Source organism: Melitaea cinxia, chromosome 27, assembly GCF_905220565.1.
Source record: "Melitaea cinxia chromosome 27, ilMelCinx1.1, whole genome shotgun sequence".
Taxonomy (NCBI): domain Eukaryota; kingdom Metazoa; phylum Arthropoda; class Insecta; order Lepidoptera; family Nymphalidae; genus Melitaea; species Melitaea cinxia.
The window spans coordinates 2,095,997-2,114,486 of record NC_059420.1 but is presented as its reverse complement, the minus strand read 5'-3'; the positions used below and the strand labels follow the sequence as shown (position 1 = coordinate 2,114,486).

General features: G+C 38.2%; 1 protein-coding gene across 2 annotated transcripts in view; it reads left to right on the top strand.

Annotated features, from left to right (window-relative positions):
- LOC123667057 overlaps positions 1-17,673 on the top strand; it is a 47,827-nt gene extending 30,154 nt beyond the window's left edge. Inside the window, exons 4-10 of one of the 2 annotated variants that reach the window (XM_045601056.1) lie at positions 824-952; positions 8,224-8,737; positions 9,097-9,224; positions 9,752-10,036; positions 15,648-15,791; positions 16,187-16,327; positions 17,510-17,673. In XM_045601056.1, coding sequence (XP_045457012.1) covers positions 824-952; positions 8,224-8,737; positions 9,097-9,224; positions 9,752-10,036; positions 15,648-15,791; positions 16,187-16,327; positions 17,510-17,667 — 1,499 coding nt within the window. In that variant the 3' untranslated portion in view covers positions 17,668-17,673. Of the gene's footprint in view, positions 1-823; positions 953-8,223; positions 8,738-9,096; positions 9,225-9,751; positions 10,037-15,647; positions 15,792-16,186; positions 16,328-16,773; positions 17,112-17,509 lie in introns of those variants that run through there. The other variant, XR_006745369.1, reaches the window with a different exon arrangement.
- Positions 17,674-18,490: the final 817 nt, after the last annotated feature.

Genomic DNA, 18,490 nt, shown 5'->3' with positions numbered 1-18,490 from the left:
AAATATAGCCACCCCCTCTCTTCCCGTGGGTGTCGTAAGAGGCGACTAAGGGATAACACAGTTTACCTTGGAACTTAAAAAGTCGACCGATGGCGGGATGACCATCCAAGTGCTGGCTTTGAAATACACAGGCTGAACACGGACAGCAGCATCTTCAGTGCAACAAAGCCAGCCCTGCGGTCACCAACCCACCTGCCCAGCGTGGTGACTGTGGGCAAAACACATGAGTTCACGCCATTTTTGGCGTGAACTTGTGGAGGCATATGTCCAGTAGTGGACACCGAAAGGCTGCTGTTATGATGATGACCTAAAATGTTTTTTAAAATAGTAAATGCCAGTTCTATAAGTTAATTTCAAAGTTTCAGATAGTTATCTAACAATATGGTACTCAAGATATAAAAGATTCTGATAAGTTTTTCTGTTCCATCACCTACCTCCACTTTATCTGTCAGTTATTTTTATTTGCAATTGATGAAACTATATGGTAGTTTATCGCTTAAGGTGAAACATGTTGTTCTATAGGATAATTGTCTCTGGTAACCTTTCATTTACTTATCTACTAGACAACTTTATCAACATCAGATGACAGCTTTGACTGTTCAGTTATTCTCTGATTCCTGTCAGCATACTCTATATTTTTACTATTTCAAGGGTAGCAAACAATCATACAGCCCACCTAATGGTAAGCGGTTACCGTAACCTAAAGACGCCTGCAACACCAGAAGCATCGCAAGCGTGTTGCCGACCTTACCCCCTACTAAAACCTCCCAAGATATATGTGTAAATATTTCTTCGATGTAATTTGGGACTATATTTTTTTTAGCCCCAAAACCCGTCAAAACCCGACCAGCCAGCTCCGACCACTTACATCCTGAGCCAAAAGTTGACTGCGTCGTTTTACACTCGCCGGCCGAACCTACCATCGATGTCATATTTGTCCATGGACTCTATGGTAAGTAATGACAAAGCACAATAAAATAGACAGTGATAATATCTATACAAATAAATAAAATTGGAGTGTCTGTTTTTAACCGACTTCCAAAAAAGGAGGAGGTTCTCAATTCGACGCATAACTTTCTACTGGATGTACCGATTTCGATAATTCTTTTTTTTTGGAAAGGGGATATCCCTAGTTTAGTACCATGATAAGGAAACCAGGATTTGATGATGGGATCTCAGAGAAATAGAGGGAAACTCTCGAAAATCCGCAATAACTTTTTACTGGGTGTACCGATTTTGATAATTTTTAATTTAATCGAAAGCTGATATTTATCATGTGGTCACATATAAATTTTATCGAGATCCGATAACTACTTTTTGAGTAATCTTTGATAACGCGTAGTTACTTGACTATTTTTTCGTCGATCTACGTTGTATTACTACTCGTCGATGTAATTGAAGTCGTTTTTTTTTTCGTTTGCAAGCAAACACAATTATTAATATTAAAATAATATAATACGAATACGGTCGAATACCAAAATAAAATTTTTTACAATTTTTACCTGTCTGTTTGTCTGTTTGTTCCGGCTAATCTCTGAAACGGTTGGACCGATTTTGACGGGACTTTTGCTAGCAGATAGCTGATGTAATAAGGAGTAACTTAGGATACTTTTATTTTAGAAATTAATTTATTTTATAACTCTGCGAACTGAATAATAACTTTTTTGTTAAATTCCATGCGATCAAAGTCGCGGGCACAGCTAGTATATAACTATAAGATATATATCATTAAATAAACAATAGTTAATAGCTAAGGCTTATTAGTCGGTTCAAGATTATATTTAATGATCATTTATACCTGGTCATTAAATATAATCTTTATCATCATTCATGGTCATTAAATATAAGCTATTAACTATTTATTTAATGATAAAGATGTGTTAATACAGTGGACTGTATTTTATGCAAGGCATGGCAAATTTGCAGTAAAAGAATTTTTTTAGAAGCGTTACTTCGGAGTTTCATGGCGATTGAAAAGTGATTTTTTACTTGATAAAAAAAAATTCGATGCTTATAATTATTAATTTCTCGACGAATTAATTTCTCGAATTCGACGATCTGGTCAGGGTCGCGGGAAGCCGCTGGATGCGTGCTGCGCAGGAATTTTATTACTTCTAATTATTAATTTGGTGGCACTAAAAAAATGTTGTTTATAATTTTTATGTATTTCTACAAATCTTTTAGTCTTCAATAATAACAATTATTTAAATAAATAAATATCTACACAATACACACACGGTCGTCTGATCTTAAAGTAAGCAACTTAATGCTTGTGTTATAGGTAACAGCCGACTGGTATAGCTACATTTTTTTCCGATAAACATACTTATAAATAATACATATATAAATATATAAATAAATGTTTATATAACACCCAGACTCGGGGTGGGAATCGAACCCACTACCCTCGGAGCAGAAAGCAGGGTCACTAAAAACTGCGCCAACGGGCTAGTCAAATAAAAAATAATATTTGGTTGTCAAATCTTCGTAACTTGACAAACATGTAGTGGAAAGTAACAAAAGTTGTTAAATCGGGATATGGTGTTTTTTTTTTAATTTATTTTGTATTTAAGGATTATGAAACATAAAGCCGTACATGCCCCAAAGCCCTAGTATTTTTTTTTTGAATTACCTAATAACCAGAATGTCACGCACAACAGCTCAAATGGAGATGGGCTGGTCACATCGCCCGTAGTACAGACAAGAGATAGACTAAACGAGTCACTAAATGGAAGGGACCAGTGGAAAAAGGAACAGAGGAAGACCTAAAGATCGATGGGTCGATGAAATTAAAAACATAGCCGGTGAAGATTGGATGACGAAGGCGGCCAATCGAAAAATATGGAAACAGTTGGAGGAGGCCTATATCCAGAGAGGAGCCATGCCCTAAACACACCTTTTTGTCTTTTTATTATTATTTTTTACTTGAACCCAATGTAATGTGCATGGAAATAAAAAAGGCTTTATTATTATTATTAATAACCAGAATCCAAGATGTCTCCGACCGCTTCGGTGTGATGTCGCGTGTGCCGTGTCAGCGGTGCCTAAATACCGACGGTCACTTTCGATTCCCGCTCGGAGTGGATATTTGTGTTTATAAAACTTTTTTTTTCTGGTCTGGTTGTTAGTCCTTGTGAGTTCCACCGTGTCTCGGATAGCACGTTAAGCTGTCGGTCCCGATTGTTATACTGATAGCGACCATTACGCATAGTAGGAAATATTATTATATACGCCAACCAACAAAAAAGTAAAGTTGTTGGTTTTCTATATTTAATTTTAAATTTTTTATTTTATTTAATATCAGATATTATCACTTTATGTCTCAAAATATAATTCTGATTATTATCAAACAAAAATAACCAGCTTTAGTTTATATCGACAAATAATAAAAATTACGCATTATTAGACTAGCTATACCCGTGGGAATAATTCGCACCAATTAACAATAATAATTATCACTTAACAAAATTACAAAAAAGTATTTATACGTGAGTCGATTTGAAATTGAACAAAAAATTTACTAACATTTTTGCTGTATTTTTGCGGCATTGCTGTATTGTGTCTCAGTGTATATCTATTTATATAATTTTAATAATTAATTAATTTACAAATAATTGTGTTTGCTCGCAAACGAAAAAAACCGACTTCAATTACATCGACAAGTAATACAACGTAGATCGACGAAAACATAGTCAAGCTACTACGCGTTATCAAAGATTACTCAAAAAGTAGTTATCAGATCTCAATAAAATTTATATGTGACCACATAATAAACATCAGCTTTCGATTAAATTAAAAATTATCAAAATCGGTACATCCAGTAGAAAGTTATGCGGTATAATACAACGTAGGTCGACGAAAAAAGCATCAAGTAAAAACGCATTATTAGATATAACTCGAAAAGTAGTTGTTAGATCTCAAATCAATTTAAATGGGACCAATTGGCACACACAACCTTTCGATTAAAACAAAATTTGTCGAAATCGGTCTACCCGGTCAAAAGTTCTGATGTAACATACATAAAAAAAAAAAAAAAAAAAAAAAAAAAAAAATACAGTCGAATTGAGAACCTCCTCCTTTTTTGGAAGTCGGTTAAAAACAAAATAAATAATAATAAATCTTTTAGATGTGGATGTCGGTAGAGCAAGCAATTATCTGTAAAATGATATATAATTTAGTAATTGTGAGGTTTTTTTTTTATTTATTTTTTTTTTTTCTAAAACGGGAGGCAAACATTTTAACCTTAGCGTATTAATATATATGAATTACCTTTTATATAATTATTTTATATATCATATACGCGGTCAAAACCACGGCAAAAAAATTGTCTCCACACCTTAGGTAATAGAATAACACATATGTAATCGAAGCCATACAGAAATAACTCAATGCCGTATAGCCAATGTCACGGCCGGCTGGACATATGTACTAGAAAATTCTAAGTCAATTAAAAGAGTTAAAGGTTGCGTCAGGAACTAATCTGCTGCCGAGATGTGTGGTGGATTAAGCTCCAAATTTTCTCACATGGAGATTTTATTTTTATTTTTATTTAACAGGTTTACGCTTCAGCCTGTAATATCCCACTACTGGGCATAGGCCTCTTTCCCCATGTAGGAGAAGGATCAGAGCTTAATCCACCACGTTGCTCCATATATTCCCCACTATGAGTAACGATCGCTATCAGATGTACATGATAACAACCGGGACCGACGGCTTAACGTGCTCTCCGAGGCACTGTGGGGAGACCCACAAGGACTGCATAAACACCCAGACCACGGCAAACACCTGTATGGCCAATACAAATGTTTGTCATGTGCGGGGATCGACCTGCAACCGCCAGCACAACAGGTACAATCCGTGGCCGTAACCGTTTAGTTTAGTTAACAGGTTTACCCACAGCTATTTACATTAATATTACTTAAAAATAATTACAATTATTACAAAATTAAATGTTATAACTACTTACAGGTAAACACCACATGTATATACATAAAAATTACACAATCAGCAAACATGAATTACTAAAAATATTCAAAACAAGAAAAAAAAAGTTATCTTTTGACGATACTAGACAATTATAAAATTACGAAAACGTTGTCAAAGACTGTACATATATTTTAACAAATTTTTAACCGACTTCCAAAAAAGGAGGAGGTTCTCAATTCGACTGATTTTTTTTTTATGTATGTTACATCAGAACTTTTGATCGTGTGGACCGATTTCGACAAATTTTTTTTAAATCGAATGGTGGTGTGTGTCAATTTGTCCCATTTAAATTTATTTGAGATCTATCAACTACTTTTCGAGTTATATCTAATAATGCGTTTTTACTTGACGCTTTTTTCGTCGACCTACGTTTTGTATTATACCATATAACTTTTTACTGGATGTACCGATTTTGATAATTCTTTTTTTGTTGGAAAGGAGATATTCTTAGTTTGGTACCATGATAAGGAAACCAGGATCTGATGATGGGATCCTAGAGAAATCAAGGGAAACTCTCGAAAATCCGCATAACTTTTTACTGGGTGTACCGATTTTGATAATTTTTAATTTAATCATAAGCTGATGTTTATCATGTGGTCACATTTAAATTTTATCGAGATCTAATAACTACTTTTTGAGTAATCTTTGATAAAGCGTAGTTACTTGACTATTTTTTCGTCGATCTACGTAGTATTACTTGTCGATGTAATTGAAGTCGGTTTTTTTTTCATTTGTCTGCAAACACAATTATATATTATTACGATGATACGAAATGGTTGAATCAGTTAAACAGTTAATCAATCAATAGAAATCATAGCATTGTCACTAATGACTCAGAATTCAAAAACATCCAGGTCATGATAAACAGCTGTATGTGTACAATTGTCACGAGTGGGAATCGAAGCCTCGCCAGAAAACACCAGACCACGAAATAAATCCGAAGTGGCATTTACTTACCTAATCGAGTCCAAGATATTTCTTAATAAGCCAGTTTCAATATTCAAAAGCCTTGAATTAGCCATATAAGGGTAGTTTACTAAAGCGGGGCTATAATTATGTCAACATAACCAAATCCATCTGGAACTCTACTTTATTTTTAGGGTTCCGTACCTCAAAAGGAAAAAAACGGAACTCTTATAAGATCGTTGCGTTGTCCGTCTGTCTGTCAAGACGCTTTTTATCAGGAACGTGTGGACGTATCAAATTGAAATTAATATCAAATAGTCAAGTCTGTGTCCCTTGGAGCTGTAATAAAATTAAACTTCTAAACCAATGCAATCAAAATATACAGCCGTTTGTGTTACAAATTTTCGACACTCGCAAGGGAATCAAAACCTTCAGGGTACTTACTTCCCGTGAACTCAAAATCTTGAAATTTGGTATGAAGTTACTTCAGTAGTGCTATTCTGTAAGAACATTTTCGTGTCTCGACAGCGGAATCCGCGGTGAGATATCAAATTCGTATTCATTAAAACTCGACAGTCCCGTAGCGCCACAATTGTGTGTGCGGTGACGAGACGAATCCTGTTGTGTGAGAACGTTGACATTTAATAGTATGAATTCGGTATTCTGTAAGGGGATTTACCGCTTCACACATCACAATTCGAGACTTGATTCGACACTTGACTTCATGCACATATTCTAAAATAAAGTCATAAGAAAAGAATATCGATAAAATAAACACAGCTCTAAATTGACGCTCTTCGATTCGACACTCACTTCACATCGCTTGTGCGTACGGAATGTTTACAGAATTCCAAACCAAGGTCAAGTGGATTCGCTTTCGAAGTGAGCGCTGTCACTCAGGTGAAGCTCGATATCGAAATGGTTATTTACAGAATAGCCCTGCAGCACAGATAAAGAAAAAATTGCGAAAAGCATAAATTTTTAGTTACACCATATAATAAAAATATGTTTAATAATTTTGTTTGTCCAAAACCCTCGGTGCGACAGTCCGACTCACACTTGGCGGTTTTTTTTTTCTATATTTAGTAGATTCAGACAGTACTTATGTACATGGAAAAAATTTTTTCTTTGTCCGTCTTTGTACGTAATGTAGCAGTTGTTCCTCATAACGGAATTAAGAATACTAATTTAATGACCTTGACGATAATTAATTAAACGTGACATATAATAAACATTTCAATTATAGGAATATTAATTAGATAATGTTAGTAAGTAATTAAATCATATATTAATAATGTATAACTAATTCAATGAAACTATGTGGTGTCATGGGACACCAGGTAGGAACGAAGATCCTTCGGATAGTATAGAAGCAACACAATTGGTAAAAAAATGTTGAATTTTATATATATTTTCTAGTTCTTGATTTTTTTAATGTTGTTGATTGGTTTTTATTAAGTACGTAAAAGTATTTAGAAAATTTAGTATTTTAGAAAATAACAAATACCGTAAAATAAAATAAATCAAACAAAATAATAATAATCATATTAATTCAAACTATTAAGTGAAATAAAAAAACACATGTCTTTATTTATTTTTGTCGACAGTGTATTACATAAATAATTTAAAAAAAAGTTTACTAATAATATTTAAGTTTTACAAACGTCATATTATACAGTCGTGTGACTGATATTACGTCACTTCCGTTATATATTTTTCTTACGATTTTAGTGTCACATTTTTCTCAGCTCGATCGCCCAGCCAAATATCAAGCCTGCCGTAAGGAACTTCGTTCCAATAATTCTATTGTTAATAGTGTTAAAATAATTCTATTGTGCCTCATTAATATTTAATATTTGCACACGGTGAAGTAGAATATGTTTGGATTATACTAATGTTAACCTTGTACAACTACAATACCATGTTCTTGCAAATATATTATTATTATTAACTCTTCATTTTTTATATTTAAAAGTATCTTAGTATTTATTAGTAGTTATTAGTATTTACTCATCATACACGCCAACGCGCATTGGAGCAGCGTGGTGGATTAAACTCCGATCCTTCTCCTACATGGACAAAGAGGCCTATGCCCAGCAGTGGGGTGTTACAGCCTGAATCATCATTAACAAACAATTACACAAAAATAGTAAAACGTAATTATTTTTTATCAGTACATGAACTATAAGTGTGGTACAAATCACATCAGAATTCTCTTTCTAACGAACACAGAATAAAAAAATCATCATACAATTTATTGCATACCTTAAAAGTATGCTCGATTATACATTACAGGAATTGATTCTTATTTATATATATTTTAATTTTCAGGATCATTAGGCAACACTTGGCGACAAGGCGAATGGACCTCAAAGTACAACAAGCTACCAACGAAAGTAGCTCTACGGCGACCGCACTCCGTACCAACTTGCAAATGCGCGACCGACCAATCGAATTGCTTAGAAAACGCTCCAGAACTTAGTAAAACTGAAAATAATGATTTAAAAATATATGAAAATATAAAAAAAGTTTTACCAGAAGACAATTACTTTACAGAGGAAAATTTTTACAGTAATATTCAAAATGTTGATATGAGTAGTTACCAAACTCAGGCCCAGTTCGTCAAAGATATGTTTGATAATAACGCGAGAGAAGCGAAGTCGGGTGACTGTAGGTGTATCGGTGACGAGTGCAAAGGTTGCGGGTGTGTTTGTGACGAGTGCTACTCACCGTGTTGGCCGAGGGATTGGATCAAGGTGGATCATCCCGGCGCCAGGGTTATATCGATTAATTATACAAGTGATCCGTATCTTTGGAGACCACTTTGGATCAGGGAGATCAAAAGGTGAGTTATGTTATATTATACAATCGAAAAAAGGGGTTACTTTGGTCGGTTTAGCGACGATGAATTTTATTCAGAAATTATGACTAACGGCCACTTCCATTACTCTATCTCTGAATTTACTTACTAGAAATAGTAAAATAAAATATTGATTGAGTAGAGTTTACTACTTACGAAACGAAAGGCCCGGGGTATGATAAAAAAATTACCACTGACATCTCCTAAAACAGTAACATTAACCTGCCCTGGGAATGACGCTTTACCGCACATCATCTCTTACGAGAATTATATAAATATATCTAAAAACATCACGGTAATCCCATAAGCGTGCGTGTCAACACATACCTACTTATTTTTTTAAGGTTACGACTCTACGATCGCGCTGACCAGATGATATCACAGCTTTTAGCGCTTGGGGTTGGAGAGAGACCCATCATATGGGTCGGTCATTCCAAGGGTGGTTTGTTTATAAAACAAATATACTGTGAGGGTGAGTTTACTTAAGCATTTTGTTCCTATCCTTCGCCTACATAAAGAAAGAGGCCTATGCCCAGCAGTGGGATATTACAGGCTGAATCGTGATACAAGATTGATTTTACTAGTGACCATAGTTGGTATAACAACAAAAAACATAAAACCTAGTAACTATGAAGGCTTGCAATACCGCTTTTTATGCTTTGCTGACCTCCGACAGTGACGTAGCGAACTTAACTCGCCCGGGACAAAATACCTTTTTAAACTCCACCCCCCCCCTATTCTTAAACCATATATTATGTCAAGCAATTTTTTGGTAGCGCCCGGGGCATGATGTCCCCCCTTGCCTCCGCTACGCCACTGATTCCTGACCCTCTCCAAGAGCTGTCCATCTTACCACAGGAACACAACGCTACTTAATAGCAGCATTTGTTAGCTGCGATCTTCTGTAAGGCTGTTGTACTGCCGCAGTCGAGCTGCTCCAGATTTTGAGGAGGAAAGTACTTCCTGAATAATGTACATTTAATTTTATTACAATTTCAGCTCACGAAGCGCATCTGAAATTAACGAAACCTGATCGAAATACAATAGAAAAAACCCAGAACTCGAACGAATGCAAGAACGACAATCTAATTAACCATACGATAGACAGACAAACAAACGGACAGGGAAACGACTGTGATAATATCTGTGATACAGATATAATGAATAACTGTAATAATAATAATGCTTTAAATAGTGATAATTCAAATAATAATCGTGTTATTAATAATAATAGTGAAATAAGTGAAACTGAAGTTGGTGGTGATGGAAATTCGGATGGAAATGGTACGTTTAATAATATTGTGTTTGTTAACAAACTAAATTACGACGCCGTGTCACGTGGACGACGCGTTGGCAAACGGTCATCGCACATGACAAACATTTTTATTGGCCACTAGCTGTGCCCGCGACTTCATCCGCGTGGAATTTAATAAAAAAGTTATTGTTCAGTTCGCTGAGTTATAAAATAAATAAATTTCTAAAATAAAAGTAGCCTAAGTTACTCCTTATTATATCAGCTATCTGCCAGTGAAAGTCTCGACAAAATCGATCCAGCCGTTTCAGAGATTAGTCGGAACAAGTAGACAGACAGATAGACAGACAAAAATTTTAAAAAATATCATTTAGGTATATGTACCGTGTATACATCCATATGTATTTAGTAAAAAGCGGCTATTTTAATATTACAAATAGACACTCCATTTTTATTTATTTGTATAGATTCAGATATTTGCCGTGGTTTGGATATTTGTGCAGTCCTGTGTGTCTCCCCACCGTGCCTCGGAGAGCACTTTAAGCCGTCGGTCCCGGTTTTTATCATATACACCTAGCGATCATTATTCATAGTTGGGAACATATCTGCCAACCCGCATTGGAGCAGGGTGTATTAAGCTCTGATCCTTCTCCTACATGGGGAAAGAGGCCTATGCCCAGCAGTGGGATATTACAGGCTGAAACGTATCAAAATATAGAAAAAAACGACTTCAATATACATCAATAAGCTATTAGGAATAACTACAAAATTATCCGTCAGGTCTTGATCACATTTAAATGGCACCACAGAACAAGCACCAGCTTTCGATTTGGAAAAGATTGTAATAATCGGTACACCCAATACTCTCGGACGAACCATATAAAACACAAAAAAAAATACGATCGAATTAAGAAACTCATTTTTTGAAGTTGGTTAAAAAGTGATGGATGGTCATGGGATACTCATCCCAACTTACCTGTCCGGTAGTTGTGGTATGGTATACGGGTATGCGACCCCGGCTTCCCTAGCTATTACTGCCCTATCCCTTGCACTCCGGGGTGGTAATATCCTACATTTCCTATTTTCCCACTCTAACTTACCAATCTTCCTTGTTCACACCACCTATCCCTTCCCTTTCCCTATTCCTACCCTCCCCGCCAATCCAACGTCTGCCGCGCGGATGGATGCATGGCTAGGGGCAAGCCTAGTCGTAAGCGTGCCATATTGCCCTGGGACCGGGCGACCCAGAATAAGGCCAGCCTTACCCTGGCATGCAGGGCTCTGCCAGGGTGGACAAACTTTTCCCTAGCTACTCGTGGGAACGCAATGGATAACCGAAAAAATTTTATTCACAAAAATGGCGGCGGTGTGGTTCGCCACCCATCACGTCTCGTTTCTCGCGGGGGCGAAAAGCGGCCCATGGAGAGCCGCTTCGCTACGTTGAATGTAAGAGGAGGAATGGATGGTAAGGTAGATGAAGTATGTCAGATGATGGATGAAAGATTCATAGATATTTTGTGCGTGAATGAAACCAAGAGGAAAGGGTGTGACACCACGGTACATGGACCCTACACGGCATACTGGTCGGGAGTCCCCCAAACCAGCCGAGCCTGTCAGGGAGTTGGTGTGATCCTTTCCTCTCGAATGGTTGAATGTGTGATGGAGCATGAATGTGTAAGCCCAAGACTCCTCTGGATTAGGTTGAAAGTCGGACTCACTCGCTTGTTTATCCTTGGGGTCTATGCACCGACGGATCTGCGCGGAGGTGGGTCATTAAAAGACCAACAAGAGAGAGAGGAATTTTGGGATAGCATGAGAGAGGTCTTGAGTAAATGCGGAGAAAATGAACGGATCGTAATGTTAGGGGATTTTAATGGGTGGGTTGGAGTAAAGCGTGATGGGTATGAAAGAGTTCTGCGTACGTTTGGGGACGAAAGAGTGAATGACAATGGGAGAAGTCTGCTTGAAGTATGCTTGGAATGGAATCTTTGCGTGGTCAACACAATGTTTGAACACAAAAAGATCCATTTGTATACAAGAGATGAGGGTGAGTCTAGAAGTATGATCGATTTTGTAATTGTGGATGAAAGACTGAGAAGGAAAGTGCTTGACACTCGGGCATACCGCGGTGTTGGTCTCGACACAGACCACTTCCTGGTCATAGCCCGAATACGTGGCCTCTTTAAACGATGGCGCCACCGAGGGGCCGAGCCTACGAGTGTTTTAGCCAGAATAAAAGTGGAAAATCTACAAGGAAAAGAAAAGAAAGATGAGTATGTAGAGAAACTGAAAGAAAGTTTTAAAGGCATAGAAGAGATAGGGGTGATTGAGAATTTGTGGGAGACTTTTAAGAAAGGGGTCGTAAATAGTGCTATTGAGGTGTGCGGGGTAGCTAAAAGAAGGAAAGGAAGAAAGAACTATAATGTGTGGATGGATAGAGATGTACAAAAGGCTGTGCAAGAAAAGAAGAAAGCGTGGTTGGATTGGTTAGCAACAAAAGCTAACCAAAAGGTTCAAAAGGCAACGGATGACGAGGTAAAGGAAGCAAGAACGAAGTATAAAAGATTGAAATCAGTAGCGAAAGAAGTTGTGTCTAGAAAGAAAGAAGAACGAAAGGATGATTTTGATAGGAGGCTCACTGAAGATTTCCAGTCAAACATTAAGTTTTTCTGGAAATCCATCAAAACAGCCAGAGGAAAAATTTCTCCCTCGGAGCTGAGCACAATCAGGAGTCAAGATGGGAGCGTTATAAATGGAGAAGAATGTGTGTTAAAGAGATGGAAAGAGTATTTTGAAAGTGTGTTTGAAAGAGAGGAAGTGCAGGTACAACATCCGGCACCTTCCATTGAGAGTAGTATAAATGTCGATGAAAGTGAGATAAGCATGGATGAAATAGTGAAAGCGCTGAAAAGTATGAGATTAGGTAAGGCTGCAGGGTATGACAGGATCACCGTCGAGATGCTGAGGGCTGGACAGGGTATAGTGGCTAGCCAGCTGTACTGCCTTTTCAATTTGTGCTGGCGAAATGGGCAAGTACCGGAAGACTGGTGCAAAGCCGTAATCGTGCCGTTGTATAAGGGAAAAGGGTCACGGCAGGACTGCATAAATTACCGCGGTATAAGCCTTCTCAGCATCGTCGGTAAATTGTATGCGAAAGTGTTGATTGAAAGGGTTATGAATGAAACAGATGAAAAAGTATGGGATGCACAAGCGGGATTTAGAAAGGGAATGGGATGTACGGATCAGGTCTTTTCCTTGCGGTGCATAGCCGAAAAGTTTTTAGCAAAAAACAAAAAGGTCTATTGCGCGTTCGTGGATCTGGAAAAGGCCTATGATAGAGTGGTGAGGAATGAATTGTGGTCAGCATTGTCCGTGTACGGTGTGAGCGGAGCACTCATGCGAGCACTACAATCTCTTTATAGGGATTCTAGTGCTTGTGTGAGGATAAACGGGGCATACACTGAATGGTTTAATATCGAAAAAGGTGTTAGACAGGGATGTGTAGCGTCACCGTGGCTGTTTAACTTGTTCATGGACAATTGCTTGACAGAGTTAAAAGAGAATGAAAGTGGGTTGAGAATGGGTGAGTTACTCGTCAAATGTCTTCTCTATGCTGATGACCAAGTATTACTTGCGCCCTCGGCCGAGGAGTTGCAGGAGATGGTAACTGCTATGAGTGGAGCTTTTGTTAGAAAGGGAATGAAGATGAATGTAAAGAAGACGAAAGTGATGGTGTTTGAAAGAGATGAGGTAGTGACAGACTGTAATATCGTGATTGGAGATGAACAAATTGAACAGGTGAATGAGTTTGTGTATCTGGGTTCGAAGTTTGCAAGAGATGGAAAGTGTGAGAGTGATATTGAAAGAAGAGTGAATGCAGGAAACATGGTGAACGGAGCTTTGAACTCCTTTATGAGCAGTCGGAAGGTGTCTAAAAAGGCTCGTTTGGCTGTGCATGAGGGGGTGTTGCTTCCGACACTCATGTACGGAAGTGAAAGTTGGGTATGGCAGAAGAGACATGAAAGCAGAATAAATGCAGTTGAGATGAGAGCGTTAAGAAGTATGATAGGAGTTAAACTGAGTGATAGGATGAGAAATAGTGAGATAAAGAAACGGTGTGGTCTGAAAGAAGATGTAGTGACAAAAATTGAGAAAGGTATGCTGAGATGGTTTGGTCATGTCGAGAGAATGAATGAAGAACGACTGACGAAAAAAGTGTATAAGGCGAGTGTGAGTGGAAGTGTTGGAAGGGGTAGACCTAGGCGGACATTTCAAGACCAAATCGGGGACGTCTTGAAAAAAGGCCAGGTCAAGAGTACCCTAAACCGACGAGCATGTATGAAGGGAATAATGAAAGTGGATGAAGCGAAACAAGTATGTAAGGATCGTAGCAAGTGGAAAGAAGTGATCTCTGCCTACCCCTACGGGAAAGAGGCGTGAGTATATGTATGTATGTATGTATGTTAAAAAGTTAGTTACAGTTTACAATGCTTCCATTGGTGATTGTAAAATTGTTATCAAAATTGTTATTGTAACCTCATACGAGTAGACTAGGGTTAATATAGATTAACGTTAGACTCTAAGGAAGTCTTAAATTATCTTTTGATCTGAAACTTAAGGCGATTTATGAGTAGCAATAGAAAACCACAAATATTTGTAAAATTTCATCATCATCATCATCATCATTACAGCTTATACAGTCCACTGCTGGACATAGGCCTCCACAAGATTACGCCAAAAATAACGTGAACTCATGTGTTTTGCCCATAGTCACCACGCTGGGCAGGCGGGTTGGTGACCGCAGTACTGGCTTTGTCGCACCGAAGACGCTGCTGCCCGTCTTCGGCCTGTGTATTTCAAAGCCAGCAGTTGGATGGTTATCCCGCCACCGGTCGGCTTTTTAAGTTCCAAGGTGGTAGTGGAACTGTGTTATCCCTTAGTCGCCTCTTACGACTCCTACGGGTAGAGGGTTGTAAAATTTAAAATATGATAAAATATAAATTAATAAAAAACGAGTGTGCTTTAGACCACACGACTGAAGTAAAACTTCTTCAGCTCCATCTAACTCATATCTCCAGCTCAACTTCCATTCGTCGCACCCAGTAACACTTTTCGTACGCATTCACCAGCTTACTCCCCAAGTCAAGCGTACGTAAAGTTTTGCTTCAATAACCAGACTATTCTGGGATCTGGGTGTAATATTTAATAATAATAATAATAATAACTTTATTTGCAAAAAAATTCATATGTACCCATTTTTTTTACGTGGGGAAAATCCTTCATGGATACCCTCCAGCGCGGGGGAGCCAGAGGGTTATGTCAGACTCGTACTGACTAAAAAATCACCACGTGTGAGCAGCCTGAGTGGGGCGAGATGTGGTCGCGCTAGTATTCGCCACCTCGCCCTGGCAGTAGGCCCGGACAAAGCCTCCGTGCTCCGGCACAATGGTGGGGTGGCCTCGTTCACAACAAGGCCACTCCTCAGACGTGTGGGGTCGTGTCGTCCGGCCGGTCGAAGTCCCCCGACTATCGGCCGGCGACCCCACATATGTACCCATAACACAGGCATTAAGTTGCTTACCGTAGGAACAGACGACCGTGTATGTATGTTTAAGATATTTATTTATTTGTTCTAAATCCCAGAAGACCAGCTCGTCAAACGAGCTCGTCTCTACACCAACAGCGCTGGCTTCATGTTCTACTCGGTCCCTCACAGAGGATCCCCATTAGCTGATATCAAGACACCCATCACCGCCAGGAGTGTCGAGCTGATGGAGATATGCAAGGGTAAGTCGCATGAGAGTGTTATAGGTATCGGTGTGGATATTGGGCGATGACGTTCAACATTATTTCAAAGTTTTAAGGATATAGATGTTTAATTAGTAAAGTCGCTTTAACTAAACTGTTAGGGCGTATGCAAAACTGCATTTTTAAAAAAAAAAGTAACAATCTTTTGTCTCCCCTGACCCTTAATTTAATTTAAAATAAAAAAAAAAATATTGAAATAGGCGTCAAAAGGCACTTTCGAATCGTCATTTTACAAATTAAAATTTTAATTATCATCAAAAGTGAAGCTAGCACCGATTCGGAATGTAGATTCTGATGAGAAGAATCGGCAAGAAACTCCGCGGTTATCCTACGATACACAAAGAGCCCCTCACTAACCTACACCCCCCCCCCAGACTGCTCGCTGGTCCTGTCGCTGCAGGAGCGCTGGCTGCGGGCGGCGGAAGGCGCGCGGCCCGCCGTGCGCAGCCTGGTGGAGAGCTGCCGGACGCTCATGTCCGTGCTCTACCTGAGGATCGTCAGCGTGGACTCCGCTGGTACTGTATCACTCTACTGCTCCGTCTATCATATCATATCGCAGCCTGGTGGAGAGCTGCCGGACGCTCATGTCCGTGCTCTACCTGAGGATCGTCAGCGTGGACTCCGCTGGTACTGTATCACTCTACTGCTCCGTCTATCATATCATATCGCAGCCTGGTGGAGAGCTGCCGGACGCTCATGTCCGTGCTCTACCTGAGGACCGTCAGCGTGGACTCCGCTGGTACTGTATCACTCTACTGCTCCGTCTATCATATCATATCGCAGCCTGGTGGAGAGCTGCCGGACGCTCATGTCCGTGCTCTACCTGAGGATCGTCAGCGTGGACTCCGCTGGTACTGTATCACTCTACTGCTCCGTCTATCATATCATATCGCAGCCTGGTGGAGAGCTGCCGGACGCTCATGTCCGTGCTCTACCTGAGGACCGTCAGCGTGGACTCCGCTGGTACTGTATCACTCTACTGCTCCGTCTATCATATCATATCGCAGCCTGGTGGAGAGCTGCCGGACGCTCATGTCCGTGCTCTACCTGAGGATCGTCAGCGTGGACTCCGCTGGTACTGTATCACTCTACTGCTCCGTCTATCATATCATATCGCAGCCTGGTGGAGAGCTGCCGGACGCTCATGTCCGTGCTCTACCTGAGGATCGTCAGCGTGGACTCCGCTGGTACTGTATCACTCTACTGCTCCGTCTATCATATCATATCGCAGCCTGGTGGAGAGCTGCCGGACGCTCATGTCCGTGCTCTACCTGAGGATCGTCAGCGTGGACTCCGCTGGTACTGTATCACTCTACTGCTCCGTCTATCATATCTAAATAAGTAAAAATGCTTCGCCAAAATGTATTTATATTCTCATGCATGAACGACTGTACTCAATTTGATAATTCATTTTATTTTGTTTTCAAGGTTTTCGTAAAAGTTATTTCATGTCAATATCCGATATATTCGCAAAAAAAAATATATCGCTACGAAAGTAACCGGATCAGCTTGTATCTATATAAATACGAGAACATCTGGACCAATTCGGCTATTTTTTTTAAAGTTTACAAATACCACGTTGAAGGAAACTTAGACGATTTGCGTTAAAAATCGAAAAAATGTAATTTTCATTTTCGTTTGAATGTAGTATTTTAGGTATAAAAAGATTATAAAAGTAAATAAAAAAATTCTTTCAGACCCCGGTATAGGATCGCTCTACGGAGTGTCAGTAGACCACCGAGAAATCTGCAAGCCTTCCAGCCGAAAATGTCTGCTCTACCGAGAACTGATGACATTAATGGACGCCGCGCTTAATAGACAAAACAAAACAGATAATAAAAATTGTTGCCAGTAACAAAAATGTTTTTATTAATAGGAATATTCGTAAATTCATTTATTTTAATAGCATTTTTACTAAAGATGTAAGAAAGAAAATGTATTATTATGATATATTGAAGCTAGCTGGGCGTTGTGGCTTTACTCGAATAAATCTCAAATTTTTAATAATTTTTGTACAAAAAAAAAATCGGCTATCTTAATATCAAATTTGTAATTATTGTATATTTCTAATATCAAATAGTTACAAAAATCATTTTTAATAATATTTATGTATAGACACTGACTAATCATTAATAATATTAATATTATAAACTATGCCTTTAGGTTTCAATGGTAATAATTAAAATAATAAATAAAATAATTTACAAATCTCAATAAAAAAATTATACCTACTATAAAAAAAAAAAACAATGTCTGCCGAAAAGCAACGCCATATTGAATTTAATGGTTTATAAAGCCGTTGACATAAGCTAGTTATGCACATGAAAAAAATATCCCATTATTTTTGTATTTTTATTATATACACGATATAAAAAATATGAACTTTCATAATGTATTTTTTTTTTATTTTCTACTTTACATATATGTATGTACTCGTATAATATTATGACATATTTCGCAATATTAGAAAATATTTATTATAACTGTAAAAACTAAGTGTACCAACTATTGTAAATGGTAAAACCATTTATTTTGTTTAATAGATGTGTATGTCCAATATTGCTGAAATACTTTGTCAAATAATATCTTAATGTGAATTAAAAAAAAATATTACTATTTTTTCTGCATGATGGTTTATACAGAAAAGTCAATCTATACTAATCTTATATATAAAGTTC